This window comes from Felis catus, chromosome A1, assembly GCF_018350175.1.
Source record: "Felis catus isolate Fca126 chromosome A1, F.catus_Fca126_mat1.0, whole genome shotgun sequence".
Classification (NCBI taxonomy): Eukaryota; Metazoa; Chordata; class Mammalia; order Carnivora; family Felidae; genus Felis; species Felis catus.
The window spans coordinates 50,007,625-50,024,941 of NC_058368.1; the positions used below are offsets into that span (position 1 = coordinate 50,007,625).

The following is a 17,317-nucleotide window of genomic DNA, read 5'->3' on the forward strand; positions in this document are numbered from 1 at the left end:
TCTACCAAGTCTGTATAGAGATAAGATGTAGCAGTGATTGGGGATCACATGTCTGGTTGCTGGAAGCTGAGTTTCTACTCTGAAGCTTAAATAATGAAGAATAGCTAGTGGAAATGGAAGTAAAGAGAGTGCTATGACTTACCAGACACATTTTGTTGACTTCAAGAAAGTAGACTTAGGAAAGGCCAGAGAAATAACAACTATGAGCCATAACCAAAACCATGAAAGTGATGATGACTTTCCTAATGAGAGAATTATCATTAGAACGAAAAATAACATCTAAGAAATATTTAGGGAAAAGAAATCTCTGATCATCTCAATAGGAAGGAGTTGACTAAAAAACTCTATTTGGTTAGCTAGCTCTATGAGCTCAAAGGCCAAAAAAGACAGAAGGAAAGATGTGTATCAAAGGGTAAGCTACATATGAAGAATGGTTTTCTTTTGTAGCATGCCAAGATCAGCACAAAAGGATTTTAAAATCGGTTTGAACACCAGAAAAGGAAGAACATCAGAAAAGAAAGGCACAACTACTGAGGTCTTGTTTGGTTAGGTGTTCTTTAGCAAGAAGAATGATCATGGCTAATAGAGAATTAGAGCCCTCTGGGGATTACTTTCTTTAAATGTGTTTAAAGAATTTCAGAGTTCTAAAGAATAGCAGTAATCTTTTAGATGTCATAGAGAAGAGGGATAAGTACAAAACAAATGAAAATGGGCAGTTGCTGATTCACTGCAAGGGAAACTGGCAGCAAAACCCTGTTGAGAATTCCTAATAAATGTAAAAGGAATGTTGAGGGAGAAGACTATGGAGTCAGTGAATAGAAAACAGTGATTAAGAGAACAGCATGTGGTTTTTAAGGAAAAAAAATCATTTTGAAGTAATCTTATTTTTAAAAATTAGGCTATCAGGGACTCCTGGGTGGGTGGCTCAGTCGGTTAAGTGTCCAACTTTGGCTCAGGTCATGACCTCACAGTTCAGGAGCTTGAGCCCCCTGTTAGGCTTTATGCTGACAGCTCAGAGCCTGGAGCCTGCTTCAGATTCTGTTTCTCCGTCTCTCTCTGCCTGTTCCCTGTTCACGCTCTGTCTGTCTCTCAAAAAATAAATAAACATTAAAAAAAATTAAAAATTAAATAAAAATAAGACTATCAGAGTGTAGACATAGTGCAAGTTAATTTCTACACGGTAATTATTCAACAAAGGATAGTGGTCATCTTGAATACTATCATTCTCTACTAAATTGTAAGTTTAGCTGATGAAAGGAATGGAATTATTCATATTTTTCTTATCACATCTTCCTTTTCCATAGGGCTTCATGTCATTCCTGCATATGTAGGGTGAGGAAGAAGTACATATTTTTAAATAGATGTAATTAGTCTTTATGGATACATTAGAATAATGAAGTTTGAAAGTGGATTTAGAACTGATTGAACCAGCAGATTTGAAAACTGTTAACCAGAAAATTATTGTCTACCTAGAGTAACAAGAATACTAGTTGATCATTTAAAACATTTTAACATTTAAAACATTTAAAACATTAAAACATTTTAATTTTGAAATCATATTAATTTTATATAAAAATGTATAGAAATTATATGAGTTCCCATAAACTCTTAGATTTCCCAGATTCAGTTAGTATGTCTGAACTATTTGAAAATAAGGTGCAGACATGGTGCCCCATTATTCTGTAATATTTATGTATTTCTTCAAAACAGATGGATGCTCCCTTACATAACTACAGTGTAACTATCAAAATCAGGAATTAACACTGATCCATATTATCATTGAATTCGCGGATCCTAGTAAAATTTTTCTGATGTTTACAATATCCTCTGTAGGTCCAGAGTCTAGTCAGTCCAGGGTTGTGTGTTGTATTTAGTTGTCATATTTGTCTCCTTTAATCTGGAATGGCTCCTCAATCTATTCTTCTTTTTTTTTTTTTTTTAATTTTTTTTTTCAACGTTTATTTTTTTATTTATTTTTGGGACAGAGAGAGACAGAGCATGAACAGGGGAGGGGCAGAGAGAGAGGGAGACACAGAATCGGAAACAGGCTCCAGGCTCCGAGCCATCAGCCCAGAGCCTGACGCGGGGCTCGAACTCACGGACCGCGAGATCGTGACCTGGCTGAAGTTGGAGGCTTAACCGACTGCGCCACCCAGGCGCCCCTCCTCAATCTATTCTTAACTCTCATGTCTTTCACATTAATTTTTAAGCATATAGGGCAGTTACTTTGATATTATTTTCCAATTTGGGTTGTCTGATAATTTTCTCATAATTTGTACATTTTTAGCACATGTACCGTAGAAGTGGTGCTGTGGAGCATCATTTCAGGAGGCTCATGATGTTGATTTGTCCCATTATTGGTGATGATAACCTTTATCATTTGGTTTAGATGGTATATGCCTGGTTTCTCCACTATAAAGTTAACAAGTATGTTAAATATTAATATGTTAATATGTTATACTTATTAGTTAGGAAGTGATGAATAAATATTCAGGAGATACTTCAAGCCTATGTAAATGTACAGTTTCTCTTTAAGCCTTTATCAGATTTAGCATCCATTGATGATTCTTAACTGAATTATCACTATGATGGTTGCCAAATGGTGATTTGAAAAAAAAATTCCTCCAGCATTAGCAACGTTCCTTTTTTTTCCCTTCATTCATTCAATGTCAGAATGGACTCCTGGGTTCATATTTTACTCAGGAGGTTACAGTCCATTACCATAATTTATTTTCATCCTCAGATTTTCCCAGACTTGGCCTTGAAGGGAACCCTTTCAAGCTGGCTCTTTTGTCCTTTTGATATGTTTCTGTCATTCTTCAAGCACTTTCTACCTATCACGTAGAATAAGATGTTCTAGGCTCATCTTTTATTTTCTGTGCCCCAGCCCTCTCTTCAGTTGCTTTTTCATAGAGCCCTGGTTCTTTTTAGCAGAAAATAGTATTTAGAACCAACATCTGGGCTGTAAGTGTGCTCATTGCTACCAGGCCCTCTCAGCAGACAAAGCTATATTTGTGTGTATTATAAAAATACGCTCACATATGTATATGTACATATGAGTATAGATGTACCCACAATTATATGTTTATATAGTTAAAAGCATTCATTTACATTAATACTTCTAAATCTAATCTAATACCATACAGTTTATTCTAGTGTTCTTCTCCATTACTCTTTGTGTATTTCTTGATTTACCCAATCGTCTTGTACATAAATGAGCTCTTGGCCACCCCAAGCCTAAAACTCAGACCCAGACACACTGCTCCCTGCCCCACCTGGCACGCTGATCCTGGCCCAGACAAAGAGCAACAGCTCTGCAAAGTGGGGAGCTACTTTCTCTCTGATGTTGTGCAAATTCCTGAACTCTGCTCTTGTTCTGCTCAGTCTCCTCATTAAGGCGATTGTGCTCTACTTGGGTTTCCCATTATGGACTTGGCAGGAAGCTACTATTACTCTTGGGCTTTCATACAGGCTACCTATTTTCTAATGTCTAAGAACAACTGTTTCAGCTATTTCGTCCAGTTTTTTAAGTTGTTTCTGGTGGGAGGCCTCGTCTGGTACCAGTTACTCCATCCTGGCTGGAGGTGGAAGTGGCCAAAGTATTATTTCTTCACTCCCCATGAGGAAAAGAATTTACTTCTCCTGTGTCACCCTTGTTCCTTACCCACCCTCCCAATCACAAAATAGATTATTTCCTTTCTCTTCTTCTAGTTCTGTTGTAGTTGTTTGTATTATTGTAACCACAGAAATATTATTCTAAGCTGAGCCATAATTAATGCACTTTTTAAAAAACTTTTTATTTCTCCAGACTTAGTATTTGTCTCATTTTGCCTTTCAGTTTGTTTGGTTAATCTTCCCTCATATTTTTCTTCCAAAGTGGTTTCTATCGGTCCAACTCTTATCATTGTATATGCATATGGATTCAAACATTTTTATTACATTTGGAAGCCAGGAATTATAAAAGGGATTGTGTTTTATGAATTGAACTTGACGTGCCACTTATAAGACATCTGAGATTTAGATTTGGATAGAGTATCAATTAACTTTTGGTTAGGATGAGTTTATATAATACTGGACTTTTTCCTTTTTTCATAGCATTCATGAAGGAGTAGTTTGTTCAAGATGTTTATATTTGTGTTTAATTAATTTTGGTGATCCGTGAAATGACCCTCAGTTGTTTAGACTGCTGCTCTGTACTCCTGCCTTGGTGGTACACAATTATTGGTGGTAATAAAGAAATCTTGTGGTGGCTCCCTTTCATTGGTGTAAGCATGTCAGTCTCACTTAGGAGCCTTCTGATTCAGCTTTTAAAATGAAGCAATACATTTTTCATATTTATGAGAGTAGAAACTAGGATTTTAACTTTTTATTTATTTTTTATTTTTTTATTAAAAAAATTTTTTTTTCAACATTTATTTATTTTTGGGACAGAGAGACAGAGCGTGAACAGGGGAGGGGCAGAGAGAGAGGGAGACACAGAATCGGAAACAGGCTCCAGGCTCTGAGCCATCAGCCCAGAGCCCGACGTGGGGCTCGAACCCACGGACCGCGAGATCGTGACCTGGCTGAAGTCGGACACTTAACCGACTGCGCCACCCAGGCGCCCCTAGGATTTTAACTTTTTAAAAACTGGCTTACTAGTTTTGCTTTTCTTAGGGAAATTAAAACTGTGTATGTTTCTAAATCTTCTGTTTATGAAGCTAATTTAGACTTTCAAACATGGAAGCAAGGTTCTAATAACATTTAATGTAGAAAAATATTGATAGCACATTTGAAATCGTTTTTATAGGATATATCATTTCCATTATCTTTTAACTTTGCCTCCCTGTGGGAGGAGGAAGATGCAAGCTGGAAGTACATTGTCCTGTATAAGCAGCTAAACGTTTAACTGTTTCTTAATTTTCCACAGATGGACGGAAACCATTTCCAATTAACCATGGGGAAACTAGTGATGAAACTTTATTAGAGGTAACAACAAAACTTGTTGGCCACGTTAAGTGTTATTAATGTTCTTGTTATCCTTAAAATACCTCTAAAGATCACTTGTATAACATTTTCTCTGTATTTGGGTGCTTCCATGTCTTTCTTTTTTGAGAAAATCCAAAAAGAAAACTCTGAATTCGTGTTAAAAATCTACAGCAAATGAAGAGGTTTTCAGAGCTCTTTGTGTGAACAAGTATCAAATTTGAAAAAGAACAAGAACAGTATTGAAAGAGGTGCACATCCTATCCCGTATTTCACTGAATCAAAGATACCATCATTTGTGTCTTGATCCTCATTTAGAGATTTTTAAATTGATGAACAAATTGTGTGGCTGATAATCAACAAAATATGTATCTTATAGTTTTGTACTAAGCAAATTAGGCCACCAACCATTCACTCTTCTGGTATGCTTAAAGTTATTTTGCATTGGGAAAAAAGAGGGCTGCAATATAAAATTAGTATGAATTAGGAAAATATGAAACACTTATTTATCATTTAGTAATAAAATGCATGTTTATAAACTGAAAAATTACCCGTTTTTGTCCCTATAGGATGCCATAGAAGTTTGCAAGAAGTTTATGGAACGTGACCCTGATGAATTGAGGTTCAATGCAATTGCTCTATCTGCAGCATAGCTTGTCAGTAATGGAAACACCAAATACTGTATTATTTGCAACAAAAATTAAGTTTCTGCTGCCATACACTAACTGAGAAATTTTGATATTTTCATTAACTTGACTGATTAAACTTTATGTGAATTAAACTTTGACTTAATCTGCGTTTTATTTTTGCCCCACATTACAGCTGCAGTTCTTTTCTTACCTTTCTTTCTTGTGAAAGACTTACCTTGTTTGCGGACTGGCAATAGCTTTCTTATTCTCTTTTTAATTTCGTGGGAGATTTTGTACGGGGACACAGGCACAATTTCCATCTGCGTAGTATGAATATATGTTGTATCATAAATTTTGACATTTATTTAACGACCATTTGTTGCACATCTACTTAGAATGAGCTGGACAGTGTTCTAGGTGCAGAAGTTACAGCAGTGAACACCATCCACAGGTTCCACAGTCATGGGGCTTATGCTCTTGTGAGAAGAGACAAATAACAAACACATCAATAAGAAATATACCAACGATAGGTACTATGCACACAAAGTCGAATTTGTTTTAGAAGATGACTGAGTGGGGACTTTAGATTTTGTAGTCAGGGAAGGCTCCCATGAGGAAGTAACTTTGAAGTTGAGATCGGAACAGCAGAAAAATAGCCAGTCAGAGAAAGGTGAATAATTAATGCAGAGTCCCTGAAGTAGGAAAATCTCACTGTGTTGTAGGGCCAGAAAGAAGGTCCATATGGCCAATGACCAGAGCATAGAAAGTAATGGGGAAATTAGCAAGAGCTGAGGTTAGAGAAGGAGGGGCTTAGTGATACAGGACAACAGAAAAAGGCGTTTGGATTTATTGCAAATGTGACGGTAAGCCTTGGAAGATTTTAAGCAGGAGAATGACCAGATTTGATTTATAATTTTTGAAGATCACTCTGAGTCCTCTGTGAATAATATATTGGGGGGGCTAAGAATGGAGGTAGAGAGGTTTGTGAGGAGATCACTGCAATTAGTTCGGTGACGGTGGTGGCTCGGTCTTAAAAAGAAGTAGTAATTTAGATAGAGGTATGTGTGTGAATTTGATGTGTGTTTTGAAGAAGGAAGGGCTTCAGCTGAGTCCTCAAGGATAGGTGAAAGGCGGAGGAAAGGTGGAAGGGTATTTATAAACCTGGGTCAAAACACAGGGTTGGTGTGATGGCAATGTCCCATATCTTTGGGGGAGGGCATTGGTTACACAGGTGTATGCAATGATCAAATCTGTACTTCACTGCGTATACATTTTACCTCAGGGGAAAAAGATGCAGAGGTGGGTTGGAATGAGCATAGCAGTTAGGAGAAAGACCACATTGGTCTTGAATGAAGTTCTGGACCAATAACTGATTGCCAGTGTGTACACGCGATCCACAGAGTTCACCTAGATTCCTGAGGCAGTGACGAGATCAGTATTTTAGGAAGAGTAATGGGGCAATGGCTTACAGAATGGGTTAGATCTATGTTATCCAAAGTGTGGTTGTATCAGTATTACCTGAGAGCTTGTTAAAAAAGAAGAATTTCAGACCCCAGTCTAGACCTACCAAATCAGAACTTACATTTCCACAAGATCTCTGGGTAATTCAGTTGCATATTAAGTTTGGGAAACGCTGGATTAGAAAAGATAGACTATAATGAGGAGAGTCACTTTGGAAAAATCTTAAGTTCTTTTTGTGGTGAAGAGGGCCTGAATGAAGTGATGGCAATAGGGCTGAAGAAATAATCTGAAACAACTGAGAGTGTTAGCAGATGGTGCCTCTGTCCTGCCAATAACAACCAACCAAGTGTCTCTTTTTTTTACATCAGTTGCATTTTGTACTCACGTCTATCTTGTATATTATCTTAGAATTTTAAGTATTCCTCAATAGTTTTCGCTGAATTTCTCCTAACATAGAATTTATTACTAAAATTTTACATCATTTCTCAAAGATTGCTGTGAGGAGTACTAATTTTTCAGACACTTAATATGCAAGAAGGGTTTGAAGTCAAGTATCGTGAAAATATCGGCTTAAAGTTTTGGTTTTTTTTTAATTACAGTTATATGGGCGGGGGCAACTGCAGAACTCAGAGCTTTTTAAAAAATAATCTGTATTATGGATGTCATTTTATAGACATTTTATGGAGCAACATTTTAGGGCTGGCATTCTTTTGCACACACATTAGGATGCTGGTCCCTTGTGAAACTCTTTTCTCTTAGGTTTATGCCTAGAATTTCAGTCCTACTGTATTAACTACAATACGTGGGTCACTTTCTTAAAATTTAGCACTTGGAGAAGAAATTGATGGTTAATTTTGTGTAGAAACTTCCAGAGAGACACACTAAGGGTGGTCGAGTCATGGGTCACTTCTGGAAATTGTTGTTAATGATTGATATACAAGTGGAACTGAATAGAACTAACACCTTAAATGTTTTTTGCTTGGACTTTCGGGAATTGACGAAACATCACCTTTCAGTGGTTGTAATGGTTTGCTTTCAAGTACTGAAATGGTTTATGATATCCATATTTAACCTCTAATATTCTCCATGTTCATTTGTGACTAAAATAGGGATTTTCTGTATTCCGTGGTGAATCCATTTTAATATGTCTTAAGTGAAAACTATCTTTAATACTGTATAAAAATTGTTTACGCCTGATTTAAATTTAGTTCATTCCATCTTAGATTTGTGTACAGTTCTTATTAGGTAAGCTTGGTATTGGGTTATGTATAACCTATAACTTGCTTGTTTCATTTTGAAAACAATATAAATTTTCAGCTATTGTCTGTGTACTATAATATCTTTCAAAGTAGCATCTATAAGCTTATTCCTGTACTGGAGCTTGTAAAAGAAAACTGCTAAAATTAATATTTTCATCACTTAAAATTTTTTTCTATTTATAGAAATTCATTTCTTTTAGAGAAAGCTTACATATATGTCTATATATATTTGTACCTATATATATTTTTATATATATGCATTATTTGAGAACTAACAAATATATAGATATGTTTGTTCATGCATATATATGTGTAAACACATGCACACATGTTCACACATTCATACTTTGAATAGGCAAATAATGGGTCTAAATTCTCTGTGGATTATTTAAATCCTTGGCTGAAATTAAAGTAAAACCACTCTGAAAACTATATAATCATTGTAGAAGGTTTAGAGCTAATTTAAAGTACACATATAAAGTTTAATAGTTAATGTCTTTATTAACATTCTCTGGTAATGGGGCGCCTGGGTGGCTCAGTTGGTTAAGCATCGAACTTTGGCTCAGGTCATGATCTCAGGGTTTGTGGGTTTGAGCCCCGCATTGGGCTCTGTGCTGATGGCTCAGAGCCTGGACCCTGCTTTGGATTCTTTGTCTCCCTCTCTGCTCCTCCCCCACTCACACTGTGTCTCTCTCAAAAATAAATAAACGTTAGAAAAAAATTTAAAAAAAATTCTCTGGTAAGATCTTAAAACGAGGTTCCTTGTGCTGTCAACAAAATTAATACTAAAATCCAAGTGTGGAATATATTGAGTTTTCAGGTAGCCGAAAGTAAGTTTCGTCATTTCTTTTGATTTCAAAATATGGCCTGCAGAAACTATTGTGATGTAGAAGATCCAGTGTCATGAAGAACATTTGTCTAAGTGCTAGTGGCACTAGCTGATCAGACAAATCCCCATGCCTGGTTTCCTGTATATTTTTACTTGTTTTGCTTTTGAATAAAAGTTATTCTAAATCTTTCTCTTGATTTCTTTGTTTAGGATAGTGGTTCTGAACCTGTCTGTTCCTTCCACCTACTTGATAGGTGAGAGTCCCCAGTATGACATTTCCATAGTCCACACCTAGGTGATACATGGGAAGTTATGTAGACAATAAAGGCCATATATTGTGAGCATTACCTTATTGTGTAACTGTTGGAGTGATGGGAATCCGTGGTTTAGGGCATTAAGTGGACATAACCTATACTAAAAGCTATTTTGCAAAATCAATTATTTAAATGGCTTGGAAAAAGATAACAAAGCCTTCCTACTCTATAAGACAGCTATGAATATAAACTGAATTATTTAGAATAAAAATCCATGTGGTCAAGAATAAATCCCAAAGAATGTGAATGACATATTTTAGTGTCAAAATGTGTCATTCAAAATGTGTCCTTTATCAACATGTAAACATAGTTGGTATTTATTATTTATTTTACAAAGTCATCCATTTATTTGCTCTGCCACCCTATTATAACTACAGTTAGTAATATGTCACCCTTTTATTATATGCTTGGTGTGTTATTACATCCATGATCCTACCCACTCATACACTTTCATATCCTGCTTTATTATTTATAGACTTCCTTATGTTTTCCATTCTATTCATTACTAATTTTCAATGAGTACACAATGTACCATTCATTGGATACCATGGCTATATATGTTTATTGACTATTTCCCTATACCGGGGGTTGGCAAACTTGGCTCTGCATTTGTAAATAAAGTTTTATTGGAACACAGCCAGGCCCATTTACTTACATATTGTCTATGGTTATTTTTGTACTACAGACACCACATTTGAGAAGTTTTAAGAGAGACTATATGGCTTGCAAAGCCTAAAATATTTCCTTTCTGGCCATTTACAGAAAAAGTTTGCTGACCCCTCCCTTAAACTTTTAAGTGGTTTATAATTAGGGCCATTACAACTAATACCACTTAGGATATCTTTGTGCATATAATTTTGTATACTCTAGGCACCATAATTGGGAGGTATTAACAAAAGTGGAATAACTGGGTCTACTTAACAAAGATGTTTCTAAGGCTGACACTGTCCTCACCATCTCTCTAATATTCTTGCCAGGATACAATAAGGGCAGTGGTAAGAATAGAAAGCAAGGCCCCATGCTCTTATAGGCGGCACTATTAATCTACACGTGTATGTACTTTTACAGTCAGAATGAGCATATTTTTACTTTTGATTTAAAGTTAACAGTAATTGCCACAAAAACCAACTGAAAGAAAACTTTTACTTTCTATTGGGGATTTCAATAAGTTATGTTCAATAGGGTATCCTTTTAGAGCTACAGGATACACTGTCCTGCACATGTTTTGGGAGGACAAGATGGAAACAAACTGCTTGAGGCCGTATTTGTATCCTAAACATGAAAGACTTGAAACACATGCAAAAGTTGCAAATTAGACTATATTTAAAAGTGTCCTAAAACCTGTCTGTGAAAAAGTTGCATTGCCTACAGAGAGTTTAACTACCTGTAGTAGAAGATGACGGTATGACAAAAGTTTACATTTCTATTTTCCTTTAGGGCTAAGCAGTAGTAAGAAGTTATTTTTTCTTTATTCTTCCTGGAATACAAAGTCTTTGGAACCAGAAGTTCCTCCTGTCCTTCATCACCGCTAAAGAACTACACGCATTTGATAATAGCATGGACAGTTAATGGGGATGTGACATTGTTCACTGTTCACGACCAAAGTGTGATATTTCATGGTCTGAGTATAATTTAAAAGATGCATTCTTCTAAAAAATTGATTTATTTTAGAAACAAAATACAAGTCCTGAAATATTTCTTCATTTTAATGTTGTAAATATAATTGCTCTTATAGCCACAGTCCAGTATGGCTTGATAATCTAGTACGTATGAAGGATTCAAGATAACAGCATAATTGTACTTACTGATTTTATTTTTAAGAACTTTAGAAAATATTGCTTGTGGGCAACATAAAGACAGAAGGAATATTTAAAAACTGTTTTAGTTTTTACCTTGTTGTCCATTTTCAGGAGACAGGAGCATGGATCTCAGTTGCTAAAAATATTCCAGGGAAGACTTAGTTTTTCAGGGCTAGTAGCCAACTATTTCCAACTAGTTCAGTTGGTTTCCTGACTGTGCATGAAATGCCTAGAGAAAGTTTCATCTTTAGCTAAATTAATAAAACATAGGGTAGACATGCTTAGGCCAATTTATTCATATCCCTCTGATATTACTTGTATAGTTGATAGCTACAGAGTTCAGTGATTTGTTGAGCAACTAAGCTGGTTTTCAAATGGGATCTAGTTGTTCTCAAACTTTTCAGTCTCGGGAGCCCCATTACATTCGTAAAAATTATTGAGGAGCCCAGAGAGAGATTTTATAGCGATGACATCTGTTGATCTACAAATATTAGACATTAAAACACTTTCACAATATTTATTCATTTTAAAATTAAAAATAACCCCATAATGTTAGCATAAAAAATTTTTATGAAAATAACTATTTTGGGGGTGCCTGGGTGGCTCTCTCGGTTAAATATTCGACTTCAGCTCAGGTCATGATGTCAGGGTTCATGGGTTTGAGCCCCACATCGGGCTTCACACTGGTGGAGTGCAGCCTGCTTGGGATTCTCTCTCTCTCTCTCTCTCTCTCTCTCTCTCTGCCCTTCTCCCACACTCTCTCTCAAAATAAAAACACTTAAAAAATAACTATTTTCCTTAAAAAGGTAGGGAGAAGAGTAGCAGTATTTTACATTTTTCCAAAATCTCTTCAACCTCTGACTTATGGAAGACAGTTGAATCCTCTTACCTGATAATGAACGAAAAGTGGAATTGGCAATTTAGAGAGTCAGTTGGTTATCGATGTCAAAGCAATTTCAGAGACAGTCATTTGAGGACAAGAACTGTGTCTCTTGCACAACCAGTTTATCCTCAGAGTCTGGTACAGTGTTTGGCATAGAGTAGAGGGCCAGATGATGTTCGGTGGGTGATTATGCTGCAGCAGGTTGAGACGTGAACAAGAGGCAAGATGTAGATTCGGGGAGTACAGACAGCTCCTTCAAGGCACTTGGTTGAGAAAAGAGAAATGACGCGGGATGCACGGAGACAGCAGAGGACTTTTAAAGGAGTATTTCTGTGTGAGGGTAAACAAGACAAAAAACAGCAGAGAGAAATTGAAAACACAGGTAAGAAAGGGGATGATTGAGGATCTAAGGAGGTGGGAGATAAGAAAATGCATCATCTAGTAGAGCATTTCAAACTTTAGTGAACATACAAGGTGCCAGATCTTGTCAAAATGCAGATTCCAATTCAGCCATTAGGTGTAGGGCCTGAGATTATACGTTTCTAACAAGGACCCAATCTGATGGTCTGAGGACCCACTTTGAGTAGGGAGATTCTAGAACTCAGTTGAAGAGGTAAACCACCTCTGTAGGATTAAACACCTCTTCTATTCAATTTGGAGATCCTGGCTGATGGAACTTTTTTAAAACAGAATTTCCCCCCCTAATGTCCAGTTGGTACTCTTTCTCACTAAATGGATATCTTGTGAGAATTGCTTCACTAGAAAATTTCTAGCCTTGGTGGGTTAGAATCTCCGTATTCTCACAATGCTTGATTGATGACATGATACTGAGGTTATGGCATAAAATACAGTGGTTCTACAAAAAAAATTATCTAAATGTCATTGATTCAGGAACACAACTTAGACTTTTGTGTTAGACATGGTTTGATTCTTGGTTCTTCTGTCTCTGTGTGGTCTTGAGCAAATGAACACATTAGATAAATGACTGATGTGGGTCTTTTGTGAGAATTATAAATCTAGTACATAAAAGCCGGCGCTCAAAAATGATAGCTATTATTATCATAATCACCCCCAAGAGTGCAACAAGCTATACTGAACATAATTTTAAAGTTCGTTTCATGAATCATCAGACTCACCTAATTTTCTAAAGAATTTAAATAAGATGGAATGAATAGATAACATTTCGTTTCCAGGCACAAGGGAACTGTGCATACTTCTTCTGTAACTCAGAAACGGTTTAACTTTAAAAAAAATCTCAAAATAGCTGAAGTTAGCAAACATGCAATTTAGCAAGGACGATTGGAATTTTGGTCTTTCCTGTAATAATACTATACCAGAGCATACTGCTCATTAGGAAAACATTTTTATCTGAATCTTTTACTCTGGAGGGCCAAGAATGCTGTTTTTCTTTTTGACAGCTATGTTTACAGAATCTAAATCACCCTGAGTAATTAATTCAACATTTCAAGTTAGTATTACTGTCCATGCTTCGTTTATAAGCTATTTGAATTTTGATGAATTCCAACATGGTGCTAGAATGACAAAACAAGGTCAGATAAGTTCAATATATATATGGTTGTGACAAAACCTATTTTAATTTTTATTACAACAGCTGTTAAGAAAATTCGGATATTCAATATTTCCACTTTTCACAGTTGGACTTCTTATGCTGAGGACAGACCTCTGAGCACTGGAAATTTGGAGGCAACTGGTCAATGCCTACATCCGGCTACATGTGGGTTGGCTATAACCCATGGAGGGAGTCAGCATCATGGAAGGTAATAGTTCTTTGACTCCTTCTATATTGTTGCTTTGAAAGCTCGAAGGTGTGTCTCCATTTGGCTTTCTTCCAGAACACGTGCAGATGGAAAAAAGGAAGTCAGAAGGAGGTTAGGAAGTAAATACTACAATTGAGATAAAGTTGTCCATTTTGCAGACTATCCCCAGGCATATTCAATCTGAAATTTCATTGTCAGTAGCAAGAATACTGCAAATATTTAGCCCCCTCCTAAAAATTTTATACAATCATTATTGATCTCTTGCACTGGCAGAGTATGTCTGGGTGGTGGAGGATATTAAGGTAGCATAAAGCATGTTGTAGTTTGTAAGGTGCTATCCCATACAAGGTGTTAAGGGCATGCAGAAATGTCAACCAAGCTACTCAAAGCCAGTTTTAGTTTAGATTTGTGGGCCCAGTGTTATTAAGATCCTTCTGGACTTAGCTTTGAAAAGTTTTTCTCCTTTTTCTAAATCTGGTAATTGTCTGTAACTACTACCTTCGTAATTGATGCTCCCACTCTAGCCATGCTTTTAAGAGTTTTAAGAATTATAAGCCCAAAGACTCCTTTCAAAAGAACCAAACTAGAAATGGATACTTAAGGCAGGTGACATGTTGATTTATGGTCACGGTCCTAACCTGACATTAGATCTATTCAACTGATAGGACAATAAACATAGACACTACTAATGTCTGATTCTGAAAAATCTAGTTATGTGGGAGAAGAGTTTATTTTCTCTTCATGGTTTTAGTTGGATATGTCAATTAAAAACAGGTCAAAAACAAATCCTGCTCTTTTGGTTTAGTATACAATAAATTTTTCCCTGGCCACGAGGGCTTAATGAACAAAGCACCTCTTTGGCAAATAATTTTTCTGGCATGAAATAGTACTGTAAATTTATTTTGTTGTACAGATTAAAACAAAAGATTAATTTTACATTGCCAATATATCTTGCAAAGAATTTTTCCTGTCTACAACAAACAGCCCTCTATATTATACACAGCAAAGTTTTAGGCCTTTCTCCCCATATTCTTCTATTTATCTAGATCGTGCCTGGAGGCCTATCTCTGCAAGAATAAAATACAGTCCATTATAATACTTCCTAAAGTAACAAAGCCATATGGCCCTAATCACTACATCTCATTATTCAAAGAACCAGCAGAAGAAGATATATGTGTGTGTAATCTGTGGAGGAGTGTGCATGTGTGTGTATACATGTGTGTGTAGCCTTGATCCATATCAAAGTCTAATTTATTGTCTCGGTAAGCAGAAATGGAGTAGATAATTGTCTTCTTTCTCTGTCCTGAGAAAGCCCCAATGTCATGTTTTTGTTTTTATTTTTTAATTGAGTTATATAGGATTGAAATAGTTTGGCCTGACTGGTCTATTTCTGTCCACAGCAACCAGAGAAATTTATCATAGACTCATGGATGGAGCATTCCTCCAGGGGACTTGGGTGATTTATCTCAGAGGCCACTTGCTTTCATTGCTGATTCTCAGGAGCATTCTAAACTGAGGTCCACCTTCAAGGGAACTCCTTTACCTCATTTCGTATGGAAGCTGCTGCTCCTCCTGCTTCTTCTTCTTTTTTTAATGTTTGTTTGTTTATTTATTTATTTATTTATTTATTTATTTATTTATTTGAGAGAGAGAGACAGAGACAGAGAATCCCAAACAGGCCCCACAGCTGTCAGTGCAGAGCCCAATGTGGGGCTCATACTCACAAACAGTGAGATCATGACCTGAGCTGAAAGCAAGAGTCAGATGCTTAACCAACTGAGCCACTCAGGTGCCCCACTCTATGGAAGCTTCTGATGGAGCTGAGTGCAAGACTGGCCTCTTCTGTGACTATTTCTAATCCTTGAGGGAGCATCAGACCTGTGTCAGCACAGACAGATTTCATGGCCATACTGGAACTCTGAAGAACAGTCAAAGGCTTCTTTTCATTGCTGTTTGTAGTTTCTTTACATCGCATGAAAGTAAGAGTGAGCTTTGTTAGAAATCTGTCATCTTACGACTGAGGCCTGACTAAGTACTAGTGGTAAGCCTAGGAGCCCAACTTGGGTCTCGTTTCCCAAGCCAGTTTATTTTGTGGTTTTTGAATCCTTTCCTTTCCTTTTTTTTTTTTTTAAGTTTATTTATTTTTGAGAGAGAGAGAGAGAGACCGCGCACAAGGGGGGCAGGGGCAGAGAGAGAAGGAGACAAAGAATCCCAAGCAGGCTCCTTGCTGTCAGCACAGAGCCCAACACAGGGCTCCAACTCACAAACTGGCAGATCATGACCTGAGCCAAAGTCCAGAGTCAGACGCTTAAGCCACTCAGCTCCCCAAATCCTTTCGTTTTTGCAGCTAATATATTATCAATACCCAGCCAGTTCTCATACAATAGGGAGAATGAAAGGGTTATTAAAAAATTCTTTCCTATAATTATATAAAATTAAGTTTCCTATAACAGATGAGCTGTTTCTTCTGTGGGTTCAATATCAAAATGTAAACAATGGTTATTACAATTCTAAAGTATTAATAATATAGTAAACACCATGCTTAATTTTTTCCCTCTGGCTTTTTAGCAGAACAATTTGAACAGGTAGTATGGCTGTTGCTCTTTTTTAGTTAATTTTTTCAATGTTTATTTTTGAGAGACAGAGCGTGAGCAGGGGATGGTCAGAGAGAGGGAGACACAGAATCAGAGTCAGGCTCCAGGCTCTGAGCTTTCAGCACAGAGCTCTATGTGGGCTCGAACTCACAGACTGCGAGATCATGACCTGAGCCAAAGTCTGATGCTCAACCAACAGAGCCACCCAGGCACCCCTCTTTTTTTAGTAAACTTAATGAGAGGCCAGGAAAATCTTTTCTACCAAAACATAAAAACACAAAGAAAAAAATAAATGTATTTTAAGGAAATCTGGACTTCACAATTTTTATCTGATGCTAGTTATTAAAGATATCCTTTTAAGGAAAATACAGTTTATTTTACTCATCTTACTGGGCTTCCAGAAGAGAAGTGTAGTAAACACACATTCTCTCCTTTCCCAGAAGCCCCAATAGTTTATTTTAAAGCTAATTCTAGGGTAAGTTCTTTTGATCTCGCTGCTATCACTCAGAGAATTATAGTGTGGTTTTGCAATTCTGCCTAGAATGAGGATGCAGGACCTTAACAACAACAAGAAGTCCTAGATTTTATGTTAAATGATTTGAGTTCAATGATAGGAAACTGTTCTACATGTTAAAACAAACAAACCAAAAACCCCCAACAACTCTCCCCCCCCCCCGCCCCAAACTTCAAGCCCTTAAGATCTTTACAGTAGGAAGAAATAATCAACTGTTCTTCATGTTATGGGCTTGGTCGCATGGACCAAAGTTACCATCTGCATCGACCTCTTGATGAGAGGTCTGTGAACA

The 17,317-nt window shown here is 36.7% G+C and overlaps 1 protein-coding gene across 2 annotated transcripts in view; it reads left to right on the forward strand.

The window, feature by feature from the left end:
• Positions 1-5,746, forward strand: part of UCHL3 (ubiquitin C-terminal hydrolase L3) — a 43,815-nt gene extending 38,069 nt beyond the window's left edge. For both annotated transcript variants that reach the window (XM_019828102.2, XM_003980447.6), the window contains 2 exons: positions 4,910-4,968; positions 5,535-5,746. In XM_019828102.2, coding sequence (XP_019683661.1) covers positions 4,910-4,968; positions 5,535-5,618 — 143 coding nt within the window. In that variant the 3' untranslated portion in view covers positions 5,619-5,746. The remainder of the gene's footprint in view (positions 1-4,909; positions 4,969-5,534) is intronic.
• The last annotated feature ends 11,571 nt before the right edge of the window (positions 5,747-17,317 follow it).